Below are 24,180 nucleotides of genomic sequence, written 5' to 3' on the forward strand. Positions count from 1 at the left end.
TATTTGTGTTTAGAAGTAAATATTGTAGGTTTCTCTCACCTGTGTGTGTCTCTGTGCACTATATATTCCTGTAGTTCACACCTACCTATGTGTATCAGTTTGTTTCGCTGTGTCACTCTTGTGTGTGTATCTATGCATGGATGTATCTGGATAACGCAGAGGTTTTGTGTGAACGGTCACACACAACCAATGAGGGACACTGCGTCAGCTATGTGCAACATGAAGGAGCTCAGGCTTTAGGCAGGGCGGTGTCTCACCTGGTAACATAGTAATGTGGAACTTCTGCAAGGTGCCAGATAGCTTTGGTTGTTTACTCCTTTCAAGTGCAGTATTCCCTCCCTTGTAATAAGTGCATCATACCCTAGTTCCATCACATGGAGTGTGCGGCATATGGGGTTTGCAAGTGTTTCCTCTTGTTTTGTACGGGCTCTGTGGTCATTATCCAACCCTTACTTTTATCCTCCCCATTGGGTGGTTAGTATCCCTTATCGATTTCTCCTTTGGTGGTTGTTTTGTGGTCGTTTCCTACCTGGGCCGCTGATATAGTGCATACACACTGTGCGATATCGCTCGTGATATCACACGGTCACGTCATGCCGAGGCCGGGCCGTGCATGCAGCTTTAGGCGATAGTCCAAATTGAGCTGCATGCACAGGTGACACAGGGGTCACGGCAGGATCACACATTAATTGTTTGCAGCATACACACTGGACAATATTGTTTACAATATCGCCTAGTGTGTATGCACCTTAAGCTAAGGATATCAGTAAATTTAGCTGGGAGATGCATTTTAGCCCCTTGTAAAACCTGCCCTCAGGTGGTGGTTATGAGGAGGAATATAACATTTGTAGACAGTTAAATTTTGGGTGTGGTATGGAAGGTAACTAGGTCAACAGTGTCTAGGTCAACCACTATTGGTCGACAGTAACTAGGTCGACAAGGTCTCTAGGTCGACATGGTCTAGGTTGACAGGTCAAAAGGTCGACATGAGTTTTTTATGTTTTTGTTTTTTTGTGTCGTTTTCTTCGTGGAGTGACCGGGAACCCCAATTAGTGCACTGTGTCCCCTCGCATGGCTCGCTTCGTTCGCAGGTTACCGTTCCCTATTGTAGTCCACGTGGATCGTTAAGTATGAAAAGGTTAAAAAAAAAATTAAAAAAATTGTGAAAAACTCATGCCGACCTTTTGACCTGTCGACCTAGTTACTGTCGACCAATAGTGGTCAACCTAGATAGTGTCGACCTAGTTATTGTCGACCTAGAGACCGGATCCCTTAAATTTTGAAGCTCAATTCTGAATACAGGTGTTAAAATAAAGCTGTCATTCGTGTGTTACATCCAAACGCAGGGAATATACTGTATTCCTTGTAATGGAGGAATAAAAAAATGGCCTCTGCAGAATTTCTTTGCAATTTGGCTTTTCCAGAGTAAACTTGCACACCTTTTCTGACTTTACTCCTAACTATGGGGCAGATGTATTAAGCCTGGAGAAGTGATAAGTTCAAGGTGATAACGCACCAGCCAATTGGCTCCTAAATGTCATTTTTCAAACCCGTAATGATTGGCTGATGCATTATCACCTTCCATTTATCACTGCTTTATCACTTCTCTAGGCTTAAACATCTGCCCCTGAGAGCCATAATAACTCCTCAGTCATCTACAATGGCACCAACTTTAATGTATTCCCCTATATTTTCCCAACCTGTCCATTGCAGGCTTGTCTTATTGGCATGATATGTGTATAATATACTGCAATTTCTGTTATGTCTTTGCTTGCAGCTGTAGTTGTTATTCAGAATGCCACCGTTCTCGATTTAAAGAGAGCCATACAGCGGTACATTCAGCTAAAGCATCAGCGGGAAGGGGGCATTCAGCATATTAGTTGGTAAGGTATTTCTCTTTCATTATTTTCCCCTTCTCTTAATAATGTTCGTGTTTGATTTTTATGAATGTGCTGCTATATGATGCTACAGGTATAAAAGAAACATCTTTGTGGTTTTTTTTTTTACATACACCAAGCCTCCTCTCTGTATAACACGGTTTTAAGAGCTGAATATGATTTAGAAAAGCTCACTAGTTTTTTTTTATTTTATTTTTCTCTAACGTCCTAGTGGATGCTGGGGACTCCGTAAGGACCATGGGGAATAGACGGGCTCCGCAGGAGACAGGGCACTTTAAGAAAGAATGTAGATTCTTGTGTGCTCTGGCTCCTCCCTCTATGTCCCTCCTCCAGACCTCAGTTTGAATCTGTGCCCGGACGAGCTGGGTGCTGCTTAGTGAGCTCTCCTGAGCTTGCTAAAAAGAAAGTATTTTGTTAGGTTTTTTTATTTTCAGAGATATCTGCTGGCAACAGACTCTCTGCAGCGTGGGACTGAGGGGAGAGAAGCAGCCCTACACACTGAAGATAGGTCCTGCTTCTTAGGCTACTGGACACCATTAGCTCCAGAGGGATCGTACACAGGATCGCACCCTTTGTCGTCCGATCCCGGAGCCGCGCCGCCGTCCCCCTCGCAGAGCCGGAAGACAGAAGCCGGTGACAGAAGCAAGAAGACTTCGAAATCGGCGGCAGAAGACTCCAGTCTTCATATGAGGTAGCGCACAGCACTGCAGCTGTGCGCCATTGCTCCCACACTAAACCCACATACTCCGGTCACTGTAGGGTGCAGGGCACAGGGGGGGGGGCGCCCTGGGCAGCAATTAGAGACCTCTTCGCAAAAGTGGGCATATATACAGTTGGGCACTGTATATATGCATGGGCCCCCGCCATATTTTTACACACAAACGCGGGACAGAAGCCCGCCGCTGAGGGGGCTGGGCTTCTTCCTCAGCACTCACCAGCGCCATTTTCTCTCCACAGCTCCGCTGAGAGGAAGATCCCCAGGCTCTCCCCTGCAGAATCACGGTAGAAGAGGGTAAAAAGAGAGGGGGGGCACATAAATTTGGCGCAAAAACAGTATATACAGCAGCTACTGGGTTAACACTAAGTTACTGTGTGATTCCTGGAACATATAGCGCTGGGGTGTGTGCTGGCATACTCTCTCTCTGTCTCTCCAAAAGGCCTTGCGGGGGAACTGTCTTCAAATAGAGCATCCCCTGTGTGTGTGGTTTGTCGGTACGCTTGTGTCGGCATGTTTGACGAGGAAGGCTATGTGGAAACAGAGCGGGAACAAATGAATGTGGGGTCGCCGCCGACACCCGATTGGATGGATATGTGGAAGGTTTTAAATGATAATGTTACTTCCTTGCATAAAAGGTTGGATAAAGCTGAAGCCTTGGGACAGTCAGGGTCTCAGCCCATGCCTGATCCTATGTCGCTGAGGCCGTCAGGGTCTAAGAAGCGCCCACTATCCCAAATTGTTGACACAGATATCGACACGGATTCTGACTCCAGTGTCGATGGCGACGATGCAAAGTTACAGCCTAAAATGGCTAAAGCCATCCGTTACATGATTATTGCAATGAAAGATGTGTTGCACATCACAGAGGAAACCCCAGTCCCTGACAAGAGGGTTTATATTTATGGGGAAAAAAGGCAAGAGGTGACCTTTCCCCCTTCACATGAGTTGAATGAGTTATGTGAAAAGGCTTGGGAATCTCCAGATTGGAAATCTGCAGTTTTCTAACGGATGCTTATGGCGTATCCTTTCCCGCCAACGGACAGGTTACGCTGGGAATCCTCCCCTAGGGTAGACAAAGCTTTAACACGCTTATCCAAGAGGGTAGCCGTCACAGGATACGGCCACCCTAAAAGATGCTGCGGATAGAAAGCAGGAGGGTATCCTGAAGTCCATTTATACACATTCAGGTACCTTACTAAGGCCGGCGATTGCGTCGGCCTGGATGTGTAGTGCTGTAGCAGCATGGACAGATACCTTATCTGAGGAACTTAATACCTTGGACAAGGGTACTATATTTCTCTGACGTCCTAAGTGGATGCTGGGACTCCGTAAGGACCATGGGGAATAGCGGCTCCGCAGGAGACTGGGCACAACTATAAAGAAAGCTTTAGGTCTAACTGGTGTGCACTGGCTCCTCCCACTATGACCCTCCTCCAGACTTCAGTTAGAATCTTGTGCCCGGCTGAGCTGGATGCACACTAGGGGCTCTCCTGAGCTCCTAGAAAGAAAGTATATTTTAGTTTTTTTATTTTACAGTGAGATCTGCTGGCAACAGACTCACTGCAGCGAGGGACTAAGGGGAGAAGAAGCGAACCTACCTAACTGGTGGTAGCTTGGGCTTCTTAGGCTACTGGACACCATTAGCTCCAGAGGGATCGAACACAGGACCCGACCTCGATCGTTCGGTCCCGGAGCCGCGCCGCCGGCCCCCTTACAGAGCCAGAAGAAAGAAGTGTTCCGGAAAATCGGCGGCAGAAGACTTCTGTCTTCAACAAGGTAGCGCACAGCACACTCCGGTCACTAATGGGTGCAGGGCGCTGGGGGGGGGGGGGGGGGCGCCCTGAGGGCAATATAATACACCTTGGCTGGCAAATCTACACCATATATAGTCAGGAAGGCTATATAGGTGTAAAAATACCCCTGCCAGAATTCCAGAAAAAGCGGGAGAAGTCCGCCGGAAAAGGGGCGGGGCCATCTCCCTCAGCACACTGGCGCCATTTTTCCTTCGCAGCTCCGCTGGAAGGACGCTCCCTGGCTCTCCTCTGCAGTGTCAAGCTACATAAGGGTAAAAAAGAGAGGTGGGGCACTAAATTTAGGCGCAATATATATATATATATATAATATAAGCAGCTATAAGGGAAAAAACACTCATTTATAGTGGGATCCCTGTGTTATATAGCGCTCTGGTGTGTGCTGGCATACTCTCTCTCTGTCTCCCCAAAGGGCTTTGTGGGGTCCTGTCCTCTGTCAGAGCATTCCCTGTGTGTATGCGGTGTGTCGGTACGGCTGTGTCGACATGTTTGATGAGGAGGCTTATGTGGAGGCGGAGCAGATGCCGATAAATGTGATGTCACCCCCTGCGGGGTCGACACCTGAGTGGATGGTTCTGTGGAAGGAATTACGCGACAGCGTCGACTCCTTGCATAAAAGGTTTGACGACATACCAAATATGGGACAGCCGGCTTCTCAGCCTGTGCCTGCCCAGGCGTCTCAAAAGCCATCAGGGGCTCTAAAACGCCCGCTACCTCAGATGGCAGACACAGATGTCGACACGGATACTGAATCCAGTGTCGACGACGATGAGACTAATGTATCTTCCAATAGGGCCACACGTTATATGATTGAGGCAATGAAAAATGTGTTGCATATTTCTGATGTTACTCCGGGTACCACAAAAAAGGGTATTCTGTTTGGAGAGAAAAAACTACCAGTTGTTTTTCCTCCATCTGAGGAATTAAATGAAGTGTGTGAAGAAGCGTGGGCTTCCCCCGATAAGAAACTGGTAATTTCTAAGAGGTTACTAATGGCGTACCCTTTCCCGCCAGAGGATAGATCACGTTGGGAAACATCCCCTAGGGTGGATAAAGCGCTCACACGCTTGTCAAAGAAGGTGGCACTACCGTCTCCGGATACGGCCGCCCTGAAGGAATCTGCTGATAGAAAGCAGGAGGCTATCCTGAAGTCTATATATACACAAACAGGTGTTATACTGAGACCAGCTATTGCTTCAGCATGGATGTGCAGTGCTGCAGCTGCGTGGTCAGATTCCCTGTCGGAAAAACTCGGCAGTGCACAGGAGATGCAGATTCTAAAAGGCACATGGAAGTTTTGCCTTATAAGGGGGAGGAGTTGTTCGGGGATGGTCTCTCGGACCTCGTTTCCACAGCAACAGCTGGGAAGTCTACATTTTTACCCCATGTTCCCTCACAGCCAAAGAAAGCACCGTATTATCAGGTACAGTCCTTTCAGCCCAATAAGGGCAAGCGGGTTAAAGGCGCGTCCTTTCTGCCCAGAGGCAGAGGTAGAGGGAAAAAGCTGCAGCATACAGCCAGTTCCCAGGAGCAAAAGTCCTCCCCCGCTTCCTCTAAGTCCACAGCATGACGCGGGGGCTCCACAGGCGGAGCCAGGTACGGTGGGGGCCCGTCTCAAAAATTCCAGCGATCAGTGGGCTCGCTCACGGGTGGATCCCTAGATCTTTCAAGTAGTATCTCAGGGGTACAAGCTGGAATTCGAGACGTCTCCCCCCGCCGTTTCCTCAAATCTGCCTTGCCAACAACTCCCTCAGGCAGGGAGGCAGTGTTAGAGGCAATTCACAAGCTGTATTCCCAGCAGGTGATAGTAAAGGTGCCCCTACTTCAACAAGGACGGGGTTACTATTCCACAATGTTTGTGGTACCGAAACCGGACGGTTCGGTGAGACCCATTTTAAATTTGAAATCCTTGAACACGTATATAAAAAAATTCAAGTTCAAGATGGAATCGCTCAGGGCGGTTATTGCAAGCCTGGACGAGGGGGATTACATGGTATCACTGGACATTAAGGATGCTTACCTGCATGTCCCCATTTACCATCCTCACCAGGAGTACATCAGATTTGTGGTACAGGATTGTCATTACCAATTCCAGACGTTGCCGTTCGGTCTATCCACGGCTCCGAGGGTCTTTACCAAGGTAATGGCCGAAATGATGATACTCCTTCGAAAGAAGGGAGTTTTAATTATCCCGTACTTGGACGATCTCCTGATAAAGGCAAGGTCCAGGGAGCAGTTGTTGGTCGGGGTAGCACTATCTCGGGAGGTGCTACAACAGCACGGCTGGATTCCAAATATTCCAAAGTCACAGCTGGTCACTACGACACGTCTACTGTTCCTGGGGATGGTTCTGGACACAGAACAGAAAAAAGTGTTTCTCCCGGAGGAGAAGGCCAAGGAGCTGTCATCTCTAGTAAGAGGCCTCCTAAAACCAAAACAGGTGTCGGTGCATCACTGCACGCGGATCCTGGGAAAGATGGTAGCTTCCTACGAAGCAATTCCATTCGGCAGGTTCCATGCAAGAACCTTTCAGTGGGACCTGTTGGACAAGTGGTCCGGATCGCATCTTCAGATGCATCGGCTGATAACCCTGTCTCCAAGGACCAGGGTGTCTCTGCTGTGGTGGCTGCAGAGTGCTCATCTTCAAGAGGGCCGCAGATTCGGCATACAGGACTGGGTCCTGGTGACCACGGATGCCAGCCTTCGAGGCTGGGGGGCAGTCACACAAGGAAGAAACTTCCAAGGACTATGGTCAAGTCAGGAGACTTCCCTGCACATAAATATTCTGGAGCTGAGGGCCATTTACAATGCCCTAAGTCAGGCAAAACTCCTGCTTCAAAACCAGCCGGTACTGATTCAGTCAGACAACATCACGGCGGTCGCCCATGTAAACCGTCAGGGCGGCACGAGAAGCAGGACGGCGATTGCAGAAGCCACAAGGATTCGCCGATGGGCGGAAAATCATGTGTTAGCACTGTCAGCAGTGTTCATTCCGGGAGTGGACAACTGGGAAGCAGACTTCCTCAGCAGGCACGACCTCCACCCGGGAGAGTGGGGACTTCATCCAGAAGTCTTCCAACTGATTGTAAACCGTTGGGAAAGGCCACAGGTGGACATGATGGCGTCCCGCCTAAACAAAAAGCTAGAAAGATATTGCGCCAGGTCAAGAGACCCGCAGGCGATAGCTGTGGACGCTCTAGTGACACCGTGGGTGTACCGGTCGGTTTATGTGGTCCCTCCTCTTCCTCTCATACCAAAGGTACTGAGGATAATAAGGAGAAGAGGAGTAAGAACTATACTCATTGTTCCGGATTGGCCAAGAAGAGCTTGGTACCCGGAATTTCAAGAAATGATGTCAGAGGACCCATGGCCTCTGCCGCTCAGACAGGACCTGCTGCAGCAGGGGCCCTGTCTGTTCCAAGACTTACCGCGGCTGCGTTTGACGGCATGGCGGTTGAACACCGGATCCTGAAGGAAAAGGGCATTCTGGAGGAAGTCATTCCTACGCTGATTAAAGCTAGGAAAGAAGTAACCGCAAACCATTATCACCGCATATGGCGAAAATATGTTGCGTGGTGTGAGGCCAGGAAGGCCCCAACGGAGGAATTTCAGCTGGGCCGTTTCCTGCACTTCCTACAGTCAGGGGGTGACTATGGGCCTAAAATTGGGTTCCATTAAGGTCCAGATTTCGGCTCTATCGATTTTCTTCCAGAGAGAACTGGCTTCACTACCTGAAGTTCAGACTTTTGTTAAGGGAGTGCTGCATATTCAGCCCCCTTTTGTGCCTCCAGTGGCACCTTGGGATCTCAACGTGGTGTTGGATTTCCTAAAGTCACATTGGTTTGAGCCACTTAAAACCGTGGAATTGAAATATCTCACGTGGAAAGTGGTCATGTTGTTGGCCTTGGCTTCGGCCAGGCGTGTTTCAGAATTGGCGGCTTTGTCATGTAAAAGCCGTTATCTGATTTTCCATATGGATAGGGCAGAATTGAGGACTCGTCCCCAGTTTCTTCCTAAAGTGGTATCAGCTTTTCATCTGAACCAACCTATCGTGGTGCCTGCGGCTACTACAGACTTGGAGGCTTCCAAGTTGTTGGACGTAGTCAGGGCCCTGAAAATCTATGTTTCCAGGACAGCTGGAGTCAGAAAGACTGACTCGCTATTTATCCTGTATGCGCCCAACAAGTTGGGTGCACCTGCTTCAAAGCAGACTATTGCTCGCTGGATCTGTAGTACGATTCAGCTTGCACATTCTGCGGCTAGACTGCCGCATCCTAAATCAGTAAAAGCCCATTCCACGAGGAAGGTGGGCTCTTCTTGGCCGGCTGCCCGAGGGGTCTCGGCTTTACAACTTTGCCGAGCAGCTACTTGGTCGGGGTCAAACACATTTGCTAAATTCTACAAGTTTGACACCCTGGCTGAGGAGGACCTAGAGTTTGCCCATTCGGTGCTGCAGAGTCATCCGCACTCTCCCGCCCGTTTGGGAGCTTTGGTATAATCCCCATGGTCCTTACGGAGTCCCAGCATCCACTTAGGACGTCAGAGAAAATAAGAATTTACTCACCGGTAATTCTATTTCTCTGACGTCCTAGTGGATGCTGGGAACTCCGAAAGGACCATGGGGAATAGCGGGCTCCAAAGGAGGCTGGGCACTCTAGAAAGATTTATGACTACCTGGTGTGCACTGGCTCCTCCCACTATGACCCTCCTCCAAGCCTCAGTTAGATCTTGTGCCCGGCCGAGGTTGGATGCACACTAGGGGCTCTCCTGAGCCTCTAGAAAGAAAGTATAGAATTAGGTTTTTTATTTTCAGTGAGACCTGCTGGCAACAGGCTCACTGCAGCGAGGGACTAAGGGGAGAAGAAGCGAACTCGCCTGCTTGCAGCCGGATTGGGCTTCTTAGGCTACTGGACACCATTAGCTCCAGAGGGATCGACCGCAGGCCCAGTCCTTGGTGTTCGGTCCCGGAGCCGTGCCGCCGTCCCCCTTACAGAGCCAGAAGCAAGAAGAGGTCCGGAAAATCGGCGGCAGAAGACATCAGTCTTCACCAAGGTAGCGCACAGCACTGCAGCTGTGCGCCATTGCTCCTCATGCACACTTCACACTCCGGTCACTGAGGGTGGGGGCGCCCTGAGCAGCAATAAAAACACCTTGGCTGGCAAAAATACCACAATATATAGCCCCAGAGGCTATATATGTGGTAAATACCCCTGCCAGAATCCAGAAAAAAGCGGGAGAATAGGCCGCGAAAAAGGGGCGGAGCTATCTCCCTCAGACACACTGGCGCCATTTTCTCTTCACAGTGCAGCTGGAAGAAAGCTCCCCAGGCTCTCCCCTGTAGTTTTCAGGCTCAAAGGATTAAAAAGAGAGGGGGGGCACTAAATTTAGGCGCAATATTGTATATACAAGCAGCTATTGGGGAAAATTCACTCAGTTATAGTGTTAATCCCCACATTATATAGCGCTCTGGTGTGTGCTGGCATACTCTCTCTCTGTCTCCCCAAAGGGCTTTGTGGGGTCCTGTCCTCAGTCAGAGCATTCCCTGTGTGTGTGCGGTGTGTCGGTACAGCTGTGTCGACATGTTTGAGGAGGAGGCTTATATAGTGACGGAGCAGATGCCGATAAATGTGATGTCGCCCCCTGTGGGGCCGACACCAGAGTGGATGGTTAGGTGAAAGGTATTAACCGACAGTGTCAACTCCTTACATAAAAGGGTGGATGACGTAACAGCTGTGGGACAGCCGGCTTCTCAGCCCGCGCCTGCCCAGGCGTCTCAAAGGCCATCAGGGGCTCAAAAACGCCCGCTCATTCAGATGGCAGACACAGATGTCTGACTCCAGTGTCGACAAGGTTGAGACATATACACAATCCACTAGGAACATCCGTGACTTGATCCCGGCAATAAAAAATGTGTTACACATTTCTGACATTAACCTCTAAAAATGGGTTTTTTATGTTTGGGGAGAAAAAGCAGGCAGTGTTTTGTTCCCCCATCAGATGAATGAATGAAGTGTGTGAGAAGCGTGGGTTCCCCCTGATAAGAAACTGGTAATTTCAAAAAAGTTACTGATGGCGTACCCTTTCCCGCCAGAGGATAAGTTACGCTGGGAGATATCCCCTAGGCTGGATAAGGCGCTCACACGGTTGTCAAAATAGGTGGCACTGCCGTTTTAGGAACGGCCACTTTGAAGGTACCTGTTGATAAAAAGCAGGAGGCTATCCTGAAGTCTGTTTTTACACACTCAGGTACTAGACTGAAACCTGCAGAGCGTGCTGCTGCAGCGTGGTCGGTGACCCTGTCAAACATACTAGTTTGCTAACATGAGAACATATTAAAGACGTCGTCTTATATATGAGGGATGCACAGAGGGATATTTTGCCGGCTGGCATCCAAAATGAATGTAATGTCCATTCTGTCAGGAGGGTATTAGAGACCTGTCACTGGACAGGTGATGCTGACTTTAAAAGGCGCATAGAGATTCTGCCTTATAAGGGTGAGGAATTATTTGGGGATGGTCTCTGGGACCTCGTATCCGCAGCAACAGCTGGGAAGAAATATTTTTACCTCCGTTTTCCTCACAGACTAAGAAAGCACTGTATTATCAGGTACAGTCCTTTCGGCTTCAGAAAAGCAAGCGGGTCAAAGGCGCTTCCTTTCTGTACAGAGACAAGGGAAGAGGGATAAAGCTGCACCAGATTCCCAGAATCATAATTCTTCTCTCGCTTCCTCTGAGTCCACAGCATGACGCGGGGGCTCCACAGGTGTAGCCAGGTACGGTGGGGGGCCGTCTCAAAAATTTCAGCGATCAGTGGGCTCGCTCACAGGTGGATCCCTGTTTCATTCAAGTAGTATTTCAAGGGTACAAGCTGGAATTCGAGATGTATTCCCCCCGCCGTTTCCTCAAATATGCCTTGCCGACAACTCCCTCAGGCAGGGAGGCTGTGCTAGAGGCAATTAATAAGCTGTATTCCCATCAGGTAATACTTAAGGTGCCCCTACTTCAACAAGGACGGGGTTACTATTCCACACGGTTTGGGGTACCGAAACCGCATGGTTCGGTGTGACCCTTTTTTATATTTAAAATCCTTGAACACATACATAAAAAAATTCAAGTTCAAGATGGAATCGCTCAGGGCGGTTATTGCAAGCCTGGACGAGGGGGATTACATGGTATCCCGGGACATCAAGGATGCTTACCTGCATGTCCCCATTTACTATCCTCGCCAGGAGTACCTCAGATTTGTGGTACAGGATTACCATTACCAAGTCCAGACTCTGCCGTTTGGACTGTACATGGCACCGAGGGTGTTACCAAGGTAATGGCCGGAATGATGATACTCCTTCGAAAAAGGGGAGTTTTTAATGATCCCGTACTTGGACAATCTCCTTATAAGGGCGAGGTCCAAGGAGCAGTTGCTAGTCGGGGTAGCACTATTTTGGAAAGTGCTACAACAGCACGGTTGGATTCTAAACAGTTCAAAGACACAGCTGTTTCCTACGACACGTCTACTGTTCCTGGGGATGGTTCTGGACACAGACCAGAAATAAGTGTTTCTCCCGGAGGAGAAAGCCAAGGAGCTGTCATCTCTAGTCAGAAACCTCCTGAAGCCAAAACAGTTATCGGTGCATCATTGCACGCGAGTCCTGGGAAAAATGATAGCTTCCTACGAAGCAATCCCATTCGGCAGGTTCCATGCAAGAACTTTTCAGGGGGACCTGTTAGACAAGTGGTCCGGATCACATCTTCAGATGCATCGGCTGATAACCCTGTCTCCAAGGACCAGGGTATCTCTACTGTAGTGGCTGCAGAGTGCCCATCTTCAAGAGGGCCGCAGGTTCGACATACAGGACTAGGTCCTAGTGACCATGGATGCCAGCCTTTGAGGCTGGGGGGCAGTCACACAGGGAAGAAGCTTCCAGGGACTTTGGTCAAGTCAGGTGACTTCCCTACATAAATATTCTGGAACTGAGGGCCATTTACAATGCCCTGAGTCAGGCAAGGCCTCTGCTTCAAAAGGCCGGTCCTGATCCAATCAGACAACATCACGGCAGTCGCCCATGTAAACCAACAGGGCGGCACAAGATGCAGGATGGCGATGGCAGAAGCCACAAGGATTCTCCGATGGGCGGAAAATCATGTGTTAGCACTGTCAGCAGTGTTCATTCCCGGAGTGGACAACTGGGAAGCAGATCTTCTCAGCAGACACGACTTCCACCCGAGAGAGTGGGGACTTCATCCAGAAGTCTTCCAAAGGATTGTACACCATTGGGAAAGGCCACAGGTGGACATGAAGGCGTCCCGCCTCAACAAAAAGCTATAAAAGATATTGCGCCAGGTCAAGGGACTTTCAGGCGATAGCTGTGGACGCTCTGGTAACACCGTGGGTGTACCAGTCGGTTTATGTGTTCCCCCCTCTGCCTCTCATACCAAAGGTACTGAGAATAATAAGAAGGCGAGGAGTAAGAACGATACTCGTGGTTCCGGATTGGCCAAGAAGAGCCTGGTACCCAGAACTTCCAAGAAATTATATCAGAGGACCCATGGCCTCTGCCGCTCAGACAGGACCTGCTGCAGCAGGGGCCCTGTCTGTTCCAAGACTTACCGCGGCTACGTTTTGATGGCATGGCGGTTGAACGCCGGATCCTAAAGGAAAAGGGCATTCCGGAGGAAGTCATTCCTACGCTGATTCAAGCCAGGAAAGATGTAACTGCAAAACATTATCACCGCATATGGCGGAAATATGTTGCTTGGTGTGAGGCCACAAAAGGCCCCAACAGAGGAATTTCAACTAGGTCGATTTCTGCATTTCCTACAAGCAGGAGTGTCTATGGGCCTAAAATTAGGCTCCATTAAGATACAGATCTCGGCTCTGTCGATTTTCTTCCAGAAAGAATTAACTTCAGTACCTGAAGTTCAGACATTGTAAAAGGAGTGCTGCATATTCAGCCCCCGGTTGTGCCTCCAGTGGCACCTTGGGATCTCAACGTGGTGTTGAGTTTTCTTAAAATCACATTGGTTTGAACCACTAAAAACCGTGGATCTAAAATATCTCACGCGGAAAGTGGTCATGTTATTGACCTTGGCTTCGGCCAGGCGTGTATCAGAATTGGCGGCTTTGTCATATAAAAGTCCTTATCTGATTTTCCATATGGAGAGGGCAGAATTGAGGACTCGTCCCCAGTTTCTCCCTAAGGTGGTATCAGTTTTTCACTTGAACCAACCTATTGTGGTGCCTGCGGCTACTAGGGACTTGGAGGATTCCAAGTTACTGGACGTAGTCAGGGCCTTGAAAAATTATGTTTCCAGGACGGCTAGAGTCAAGAAAATTGACTCGCTATTTATCCTGTATGCACCCAACAGGCTGGGTGCTCCTGCTTCTAAGCAGACTATCGCTCGCTGGATCTGTGACACGATTCAGCAGGCGCATTCTGCGGCTGGACTGCCGCATCCTAAATCAGTGAAAGCCCATTCCACAGGGAAGGTGGGCTCATCTTGGGCGGCTGCCCGAGAGGTCTCGGCTTTACAACTTTGCCGAGCTGTTACTTGGTCAGGGGCAAACACGTTTGCAAAATTCTACAAATTTGATACCCTGGCTGAGGAGGACCTTGAGTTCTCTCATTCGGTGCTGCAGAGTCATCCGCACTCTCCCGCCCGTTTGGGAGCTTTGGTATAATCCCCATGGTCCTTTCGGAGTTCCCAGCATCCACTAGGACGTCAGAGAAAATAAGATTTTACTCACCGGTAAATCTATTTCTCGTAGTCCGTAGTGGATGCTGGGCGCCCATCCCAAGTGCGGATTGTCTGCAATACTTGTAAATAGTTATTGCTAACTAAAGGGTTATTGTTGAGCCATCTGTTGAGAGGCTCAGTTGTTTTCATACTGTCAAACTGGATATAGTATCACGAGTTGTACGGTGTGATTGGTGTGGCTGGTATGAGTCTTACCCGGGATTCAAAATCCTTCCTTATTATGTCAGCTCGTCCGGGCACAGTGTCCTAACTGAGGCTTGGAGGAGGGTCATAGTGGGAGGAGCCAGTGCACACCAGGTAGTCATAAATCTTTCTAGAGTGCCCAGCCTCCTTCGGAGCCCGCTATTCCCCATGGTCCTTTCGGAGTTCCCAGCATCCACTACGGACTACGAGAAATAGATTTACCGGTGAGTAAAATCTTATTTTCTCGTAGTTAATAGTGGATGCTGGGCGCCCATCCCAAGTGCGGATTGTCTGCAATACTTGTATATAGTTATTGTTTAACTAAAGGGTTATTGTTGAGCCATCTGTTGAGAGGCTCAGTTGTTGTCATACTGTTAACTGGGTATTGTATCACGAGTTATACGGTGTGATTGGTGTGGCTGGTATGAGTCTTACCCGGGATTCTAAATCCTTCCTTATTGTGTCAGCTCTTCCGGGCACAGTATCCTAACTGAAGTCTGGAGGAGGGTCATAGTGGGAGGAGCCAGTGCACACCAGTTAGACCTAAAGCTTTCTTTATAGTTGTGCCCAGTCTCCTGCGGAGCCGCTATTCCCCATGGTCCTTACGGAGTCCTAGCATCCACTACGGACTACGAGAAATAGAATTACCGGTGAGTAAATTCTTATTTACTGACCCTGGGGCATATAAAAGACGCTGTCCTATATATGAGAGATGCTCAAAGAGACATTAGCCTACTGGGCTCTAGAATAAATGCAATGTCGATTTCTGCCAGAAGGGTCATGTGGACTCGGCAATGGACAGGAGATGCCGACTCAAAAAGGCACATGGAGGTTTTACCTTACAAGGGTGAGGAGTTGTTTGGGGAGGGTCTCTCGGACCTGGTCTCCACAGCTACGGCTGGAAAGTCAAATTTTTTGCCTAATGCTCCCTCACAACCTACGAAAGCACCGTATTACCAAATGCAGTCCTTTCGATCACAAAAAGGCAAGAAAGTCTGAGGTGCGTCCTTTCTTGCCAGAGGCAGGGGTAGAGGAAAGAAGCTGCACAATACAGCTAGTTCCCAGGAACAGAAGTCCTCCCCGGCTTCCACTAAATCCACCGCATGACGCTGGGGCTCCACAGGCGGAGCTAGGCCTGGTGGGGGCGCGTCTCCGAAATTTCAGCCACAAGTGGGTTTACTCCCAGGTGGATCCCTGGGCTATAGAGATTGTGTCTCAGGGATACAAGCTGGAATTCGAAGAGATGCCCCCTCACCGTTACCTCAAATCGGCCCTGCCAGCTTCCCCCTTAGAGAGGGAAATAGTGTTAGCTGCAATTCACAAATTGTATCTTCAGCAGGTGGTGGTAAAGGTTCCCCTCCTTCAACAGGGAAGGGGTTACTATTCGACCATGTTTGTGGTACCGAAACCGGACGGTTCGGTCCAGAGCCGGCCCTAACCAATATGATGCCCTAGGCAAGATTTTGGCTGGTGCCCCCTAGCACCACCGCTGGTTCTGCCTCTGACCTTGCACCTCTTTCCCAGCACCATAACCCCTCACCCATAGCAGTCCTTGTACCCCCTATATTTTAAATAGGAATAGTTCGCACATTTGACGCACAGCCCAAAAAGGGGCATCTTCTTGCTGGGAAGGGGCATGGCCACACAATAATAACCCCAATTCCAATTACGCCACACAGTACTGCAACTTTATTCACATTTTATCTTGCGATAGTGTCCATAATTCATATTACATCCCACAGTAGTATCACTTTACCTTATAAACGTTACTCCTCACAGTAGAGCCCCTTATTCACATTACATCACAGTGAATTGCTCCTTATTCACATTACACCACACCTTATTGCTCTTTAGTCACATTAGACGACACAGTAGTGCCTTTTCTATATGCAAAGCCACATAGTAGAGCACCTTATACACAATTCCACACAGTAATGCCCCTTAAACATATGAGACACATTAAAGTCCTTATAAGCATAATGCGCCTTACACATTATGACAACCTTTATTAATGCTATTTTACGCATAATGTACCTTACACATATGGCGCACGTTATTAATGCCCCTATACACATAATGACACACAGACAGTAGTACCCTGTTACACATATGCCGCGCATTTTTAATGCCCTTATACACATAATGACACACATAGTGGCCCTTTACACATATGTTGCACATTATTAATGCATTTTTACATGACACACATAATGCTCCTTACACATATTCCCGAACACTACTGCACAACCAACCCACTCACGTGCACACAGCACTCACACTTCCACTAACACCTCTGCCTTTGCTTGGATACAGATGTGTCCTCACAAATCTTGCATCAATGCTAACGTCGGGCACCTTTTTTGTAATGAAAATTCATCTTATTTGCATTGCTATGTGGCTAGGATGCACAAGCAGCTTCTGCTGTTTAAACTGATATGCAGCATGCCTATATACTGTGTGAGACTGTGGCTGTATCTGCATATGAAATGCTACATACAGAATATAGGCATGCTGCATATCATTTTAATCAGCAGAAGCTGCCGATGCCCCTAGGCATATCAAATGCCCTAGGCAATTGCCTAGTTTGCCTATGGCCGGCTCTGGTTCGGTCAGACCCATATTGAATTTAAAATCCCTGAACATATACCTGAAAAGGTTCAAGTTCAAGATGGAATCGCTCAGAGCGGTCATCGCAAGCCTGGAAGGGGGGATTTTATGGTGTCTCTGGACATAAAGGATGCTTACCTTCATGTCCCCATTTATCCACCTCATCAGGAGTACCTCAGATTTGTGGTACAGGATTGTCATTACCAATTCCAGACGTTGCCGTTTGGTCTCTCCACGGCACAGAGAATATTTACCAAGGTAATGGCGGAAATTATGGTGCTCCTGCGACGGCAAGGAGTCACAATTATCCCATACTTGGACGATCTCCTCATAATTGCGAGGTCCAGAGAGCAGTTGCTGATCAGCGTGGCACGCTCTCGGGAAGTGTTACAACAGCACGGCTGGATTCTAAATATTCCAAAGTCGCAATTGATTCCTACCTTTCCTGGGCATGATTCTGGACACAGGCCAGAAGAGGGTTTATCTCCTGATGGAGAAGGCTCAGGAGCTCATGACACTGGTCAGAGACCTATTAAAACCAAAACAGGTGTCGGTGCATCACTGCACGCGAGTCCTGGGAAAGATGGTGGCATCATACGAGGCCATTCCCTTCGGCAGGTTCCATGCGAGGACCTTTCAATGGGATCTGTTGGACAAGTGGTCCGGATCACATCTACAAATGCATCAGCTGATCACCCTATCCCCCAGGGCCAGGGTGTCTCTCCTGTGGTGGCTGCAGAGTGCTCACCTTCTCGAGGGCCGCAGATTCGGCATTCAGGACTGGGTCCTGGTGACCACGGACGCAAGCCTCCGAGGGTGGGGAGCAGTCACACAGGGAAGAAATTTCCAAGGTCTGTGGTCAAGTCAGGAGACTTGCCTTCACATCAACATCCTGGAACTAAGGGCCATATACAACGCCCTACGTCAAGCGGAGACCCTGCTTCGCGACCGATCGGTGCTGATTCAGTCAGACAACATCACCGCAGTGGCTCATGTAAACCGCCAAGGCGGCACAAGGAGCAGGGTGGCTATGGCGGAAGCCACCAGAATTCTTCGCTGGGCGGAGAATCACGTAAGTGCACTGTCAGCAGTGTTCATTCCGGGAGTGGACAACTGGGAAGCAGTCTTCCTCAGCAGGCACGACCTCCACCCGGGAGAGTGGGGACTTCATCAAGAAGTCTTCACGCAGATTGTAAGTCGGTGGGAACTGCCACAAGTAGACATGATGGCATCCCGCCTCAAATAGAAGCTACAGAGGTATTGCGCCAGGTCAAGAGACCCTCAGGCGATAGCTGTAGACGCACTAGTGACACCGTGGGTGTTCCAGTCGGTCTATGTATTTCCTCCTCTTCCTCTCATACCCAAGGTGCTGAGAATCATAAGAAGAAGAGGAGTGAGAACAATACTCATTGTTCCGGATTGGCCAAGAAGGACTTGGTATCCAGAGCTGCAAGAAATGCTCACAGAGGACCCATGGCCTCTGCCTCTAAGACAGGACTTGTTGCAACAGGGGCCCTGTCTGTTCCAAGACTTACCGCGGCTGCGTTTGACGGCATGGCGGTTGAACGCCGGATCCTAGCAGAAAAAGGCATTCCGGATGAGGTTATTCCTACGCTGATAAAGGCTAGGAAGGACGTGACGGCTAAACATTATCACCGTATTTGGCGAAAATATGTTGCTTGGTGTGAGGCCAGGAATGCCCCTACGGAGGAATTCCAGCTGGGCCGTTTCCTTCACTTCCTACAGTCGGGAGTGACTTTGGGCCTAAAATTGGGTTCCATTAAGGTCCAGATTTCGGCCCTATCCATTTTCTTTCAAAAAGAACTGGCTTCTCTTCCTGAAGTTCAGACGTTTGTAAAGGGAGTGCTGCATATTCAGCCCCCTTTTGTGCCTTCAGTGGCACCTTGGGATCTTAACGTGGTGTTGAGTTTCCTAAAGTCACACTGGTTTGAGCCACTTAAAACCGTGGAGTTAAAATTTCTCACGTGGAAGGTGGTCATGCTATTAGCCTTGGCTTCAGCTAGGCGTGTGTCAGAATTAGCGGCTTTGTCACGTAAAAGCCCCTATCTGGTTTTCCATATGGACAGGGTGGAATTGCGGACCCGTCCGCAATTTCTGCCAAAAGTGGTGTCATCTTTTCATATGAACCAACCTATTGTGGTGCCTGTGGCTACTCGTGACTTGGAGGATTCCGAGTTACTAGATGTGGTCAGGGCTTTGAAGGTTTATGTAGCCAGAACAGCTAGAGTCAGGAAAACTGAGTCGCTGTTTATCCTGTATGCACCCAACAAGCTGGGTGCTCCTGCTTCAAAGCAAACTATTGCTCACTGGATCTGTAACACGATTCAGCAGGCTCATTCTGCGGCTTGATTGCCGCTGCCAAAATCAGTAAAAGCCCATTCCACAAGGAAGGTGGGCTCTTCTTGGGCGGCTGCCCGAGGGGTCTCGGCATTACAGCTTTGCCGAGCAGCTACTTGGTCGGGTTCAAACACTTTTGCAATGTTCTACAAGTTTGATACCCTGGCTGAGGAGGACCTTTTGTTTGCTCATTCGGTGCTGCAGAGTCATCCGCACTCTCCCGCCCGTTTGGGAGCTTTGGTATAATCCCCATGGTCCTTACGGAGTCCCCAGCATCCACTAGGACGTTAGAGAAAATAAGATTTTACTTACCGGTAAATCTATTTCTCGTAGTCCGTAGTGGATGCTGGGCGCCCGTCCCAAGTGCGGACTTCTTCTGCAATGCTTGTATATAGTTATTGCTTACATAAGGGTTATGTTATAGTTGCATCAGGGTTGATCTGATGCTCTATTGTTGTTCATACTGTTAACTGGGTAAGTTTATCACAAGTTATACAGTGTGATTGGTGTGGCTGGTATGAGTCTTGCCCTGGATTCCAAAATCCTTTCCTTGTACTGTCAGCTCTTCCGGGCACAGTTTCTTTAACTGAGGTCTGGAGGAGGGACATAGAGGGAGGAGCCAGAGCACACCAGTATCCAAATTCTTTCTTAAAGTGCCCTGTCTCCTGCGGAGCCCGTCTATTCCCATGGTCCTTACGGAGTCCCCAGCATCCACTACTGACTACAAGAAATAGATTTACCGGTAAGTAAAATCTTATTTCTCTGACGTCCTAGTGGATGCTGGGAACTCCGTAAGGACCATGGGGAATAGACGGGCTCCGCAGGAGACTGGGCACTCTAAAAGAAATATTAGGTACTATCTGGTGTGCACTGGCTCCTCCCACTATGACCCTCCTCCAGACCTCAGTTAGATTTCTGTGCCCGGCCGAGCTGGATGCACACTAGGGGCTCTCCTGAGCTCCTAGAAAGAAAGTTTATTTTAGGTTTTTTATTTTACAGTGAGACCTGCTGGCAACAGGCTCACTGCATCGAGGGACTAAGGGGAGAAGAAGCGAACCTACCTGCTTGCAGCTAGCTTGGGCTTCTTAGGCTACTGGACACCATTAGCTCCAGAGGGATCGACCGCATGGAACTGGCCTTGGTGTTCGTTCCCGGAGCCGCGCCGCCGTCCCCCTTACAGAGCCAGAAGCAAGAAGAGGTCCGGAAAATCGGCGGCAGAAGACTTCGGTCTTCACCAAGGTAGCGCACAGCACTGCAGCTGTGCGCCATTGCTCCTCATGCACACTTCACACTCCGGTCACTGAGGGTGCAGGGCGCTGGGGGGGGGCGCCCTGAGGGCAATATATGACACCTTGGCTGGCAAATCTACATCATATATAGTCCTAGAGGCTATATAGATGTAAAATTACCCCTGCCAGTATTCCAGAAAAAGCGGGAGAAAGTCAGTTGAAAAAGGGGCGCGGCTTCTCCCTCAGCACACTGGCGCCATTTTCTCTTCACAGTGCAGCTGGAAGACAGCTCCCCAGGCTCTCCCCTGTAGTTTTCAGGCTCAAAGGGTTAAAAAGAGAGGGGGGGGCACAAAATTTAGGCGCAATATTGTATATACAAGCAGCTATTGGGAAAAATTCACTCAATATAGTGTTAATCCCAAAATTATATAGCGCTCTGGTGTGTGCTGGCATACTCTCTCTCTGTCTCCCCAAAGGGCTGTGTGGGGTCCTGTCCTCAGTCAGAGCATTCCCTGTGTGTGTGTGCGGTGTGTCGGTACGGCTGTGTCGACACGTTTGATGAGGAGGCTTATGTGATGGCAGAGCAGATGCCGATAAATGTGATGTTGCCCCCTGTGGGGCCGACACCAGAGTGGATGGATAGGTGGAAGGTATAAACCGACAGTGTCAACTCCTTACATAAAAGGCTGGATGACGTAACAGCTATGGGACAGCCGGCTTCTCAGCCCGCGCCTGCCCAGGCGTCTCAAAGGCCATCAGGGGCTCAAAAACGCCCGCTCCCTCAGATGGCAGACACAGATGTTGACACGGAGTCTGACTCCAGTGTCGACGAGGTTGAGACATATACACAATCCACTAGGAACATCCGTTACATGATCCCGGCAATAAAAAATGTGTTACACATTTCTGACATTAACCCAAGTACCACTAAAAAAGGGTTTTATGTTTGGGGAGAAAAAGCAGGCAGTGTTTTGTTCCCCCATCAAATGAGTGAATGAAGTGTGAAAAAGCGTGGGTTCCCCCGATAAGAAACTGGTAATTTCTAAAAAGTTACTGATGGCGTACCCTTTCCCGCCAGAGGATAAGTTACGCTGGGAGATATCCCCTAGGGTGGATAAGGCGCTCACACGTTTGTCAAAAAAGGTGGCACTGCCGTCTTAGGATACGGCCACTTTGAAGGTACCTGCTGATAAAAAGCAGGAGGCTATCCTGAAGTCTGTATTTACACACTCAGGTACTAGACTGAGACCTTCAGATAGTGCTGCTGCAGCGTGGTCTGTAACCCTGTCAAACAGGGATACTATTTTGCGAACATAAGACGTCGTCTTATATATGAGGGATGCACAGAGGGATATTTTGCCGGCTGGCATCCAGAATTAATGCAATGTCCATTCTGTCAGGAGGGTATTAGAGACCCGACACTGGACAGGTGATGCTGACTTTAAAAGGCACATAGAGCCTTATAAGGGTGAGGAATTGTTTGGGGATGGTCTCTGGGACCTCGTATCCACAGCAACAGCTGGGAAAAAAAAATTTTACCTCAGGTTTCCTCACAGCCTAAGAAAGCACTGTATTATCAGGTACAGTCCTTTCGGCTTCAGAAAAGCAAGCGGGTCAAAGGCGCTTCCTTTCTGCACAGAGACGAGGGAAGAGGGAAAAAGCTGCACTAGTCAGCCAGTTCCCAGAATCAAAATTCTTCCCCCGCTTCCTCTGAGTCCACCGCATGACGCGGGGGCTCCACAGGCGTGTCAGTGGGCTCGCTCACAGGTGGATCCCTGGATCCTTCAAGTAGTATCTCAGGGGTACAAGCTGGAATTCGAGGCGTCTCCCCCCCGCCGTTTCCTCAAATCTGCCTTGCCGACAACTCCCTCAGGCAGGGAGGCTGTGCTAGAGGCAATTCACAAGCTGTATTCCCAGCAGGTGATAGTCAAGGTGCCCCTACTTCAACAAGGACGGGGTTACTATTCCACACTGTTTGTGGTACCGAAACCGGACGGTTCGGTGAGACCCATTTTAAATTTGAAATCCTTGAACACATACTTAAAAAAATTCAAGTTCAAGATGGAATCGCTCAGGCCGGTTATTGCAAGCCTGGAGGAGGGGGATTACATGGTATCCCTGGACATCAAGGATGCTTACCTACATGTCCCCATTTACCATCCTCACCAGGAGTACCTCAGATTTGTGGTACAGGATTGCCATTACCAATTCCAAACACTGCCGTTTGGACTGTCCACGGCACCGAGGGTCTTTACCAAGGTAATGGCAGAAATGATGATACTCCTTCGAAAAAAGGGAGTTTTAATTATCCCGTACTTGGACGATCTCCTTATAAAGGCGAGGTCCAAGGAGCAGTTGTTGGTCGGAGTAGCACTATCTCGGGAAGTGCTACAACAGCACGGATGGATTCTATACATTCCAAAGTCACAGCTGGTTCCTACCACACGCCTACTGTTCCTGGGGATGGTTCTGGACACAGAACAGAAAAAAGTGTTTCTCCCGCAGGAGAAAGCCAAGGAGCTGTCATCTCTAGTCAGAGACCTCCTGAAACCAAAACAGGTATCTGTGCATCACTGCACACGAGTCCTGGGAAAAATGGTAGCTTCTTACGAAGCAAAATTCCATTCGCCAGGTTCCATGCAAGAACCTTTCAGTGGGACCTCTTGGACAAGTGGTCGGGATCGCATCTTCAGATGCATCGGCTGATAACCCTGTCTCCAAGGACCAGGGTATCTCTACTGTGGTGGCTGCAGAGTGCTCATCTTCAAGAGGGCCGCAGATTCGGCATACAGGACTGGGTCCTGGTAACCACGGATGCCAGCCTTCGAGGCTGGGGGGCAGTCACACAGGGAAGAAATTTCCAAGGACTTTGGTAAAGTCAGGAGTCGTCCCTACACATAAATATTCTGGAACTGAGGGCCATTTACAATGCCCTAAGTCTGGCAAGGCCTCTGCTTCAAAACCAGCCGGTACTGATCCAATCAGACAACATCACGGCAGTCGCCCATGTAAACCGACAGGGCGGCACAAGAAGCAAGATGGCGATGGCAGAAGCCACAAGGATTCTCCGATGGGCGGAAAATCACGTCTTAGCACTGTCAGCAGTGTTCATTCCGGGAGTGGACAACTGGGAAGCAGACTTCCTCAGCAGACACGACCTACACCCGGGAGAGTGGGGACTTCATCCAGAAGTCTTCCAACTGTTGGTAAACCGTTGGGAAAGGCCACAGGTGGACATGATGGCGTCCCGCCTAAACAAAAAACTAGATATTGCGCCAGGTCAAGGGACCCTCAGGCAATAGCTGTGGACGCTCTAGTGACACCGTGGGTGTACCAGTCGGTTTATGTATTCCCTCCTCTGCCTCTCATACCAAAGGTACTGAGAATAATAAGAAAACGAGGAGTAAGAACGATACTCGTGGTTCCGGATGGGCCAAGAAGAGCTTGGTACCCAGAACTTCAAGAAATGATATCAGAGGACCCATGGCCTCTACCGCTCAGACAGGATCTGCTACAGCAGGGGCCCTGTCTGTTCCAAGACTTACCGTGGCTGCGTTTGACGGCATGGCGGTTGAATTCCGGATCCTAAAGGAAAAGGGCATTCCGGAAGAAGTCATTCCTACG

At 49.3% G+C, this 24,180-nt stretch overlaps 1 protein-coding gene across 6 annotated transcripts in view; it reads left to right on the forward strand.

Annotated features, from left to right (window-relative positions):
- Positions 1 to 24,180, forward strand: part of SNRNP25 (small nuclear ribonucleoprotein U11/U12 subunit 25) — a 137,437-nt gene that overhangs the window by 107,550 nt on the left and 5,707 nt on the right. For all 6 annotated transcript variants that reach the window (XM_063934217.1, XM_063934220.1, XM_063934218.1 and 3 more), the window contains one exon: positions 1,778 to 1,883. In XM_063934217.1, the coding sequence (XP_063790287.1) occupies positions 1,778 to 1,883 (106 nt within the window). The remainder of the gene's footprint in view (positions 1 to 1,777; positions 1,884 to 24,180) is intronic.

This window comes from Pseudophryne corroboree, chromosome 7 (genome assembly GCF_028390025.1).
Source record: "Pseudophryne corroboree isolate aPseCor3 chromosome 7, aPseCor3.hap2, whole genome shotgun sequence".
Classification (NCBI taxonomy): Eukaryota; Metazoa; Chordata; class Amphibia; order Anura; family Myobatrachidae; genus Pseudophryne; species Pseudophryne corroboree.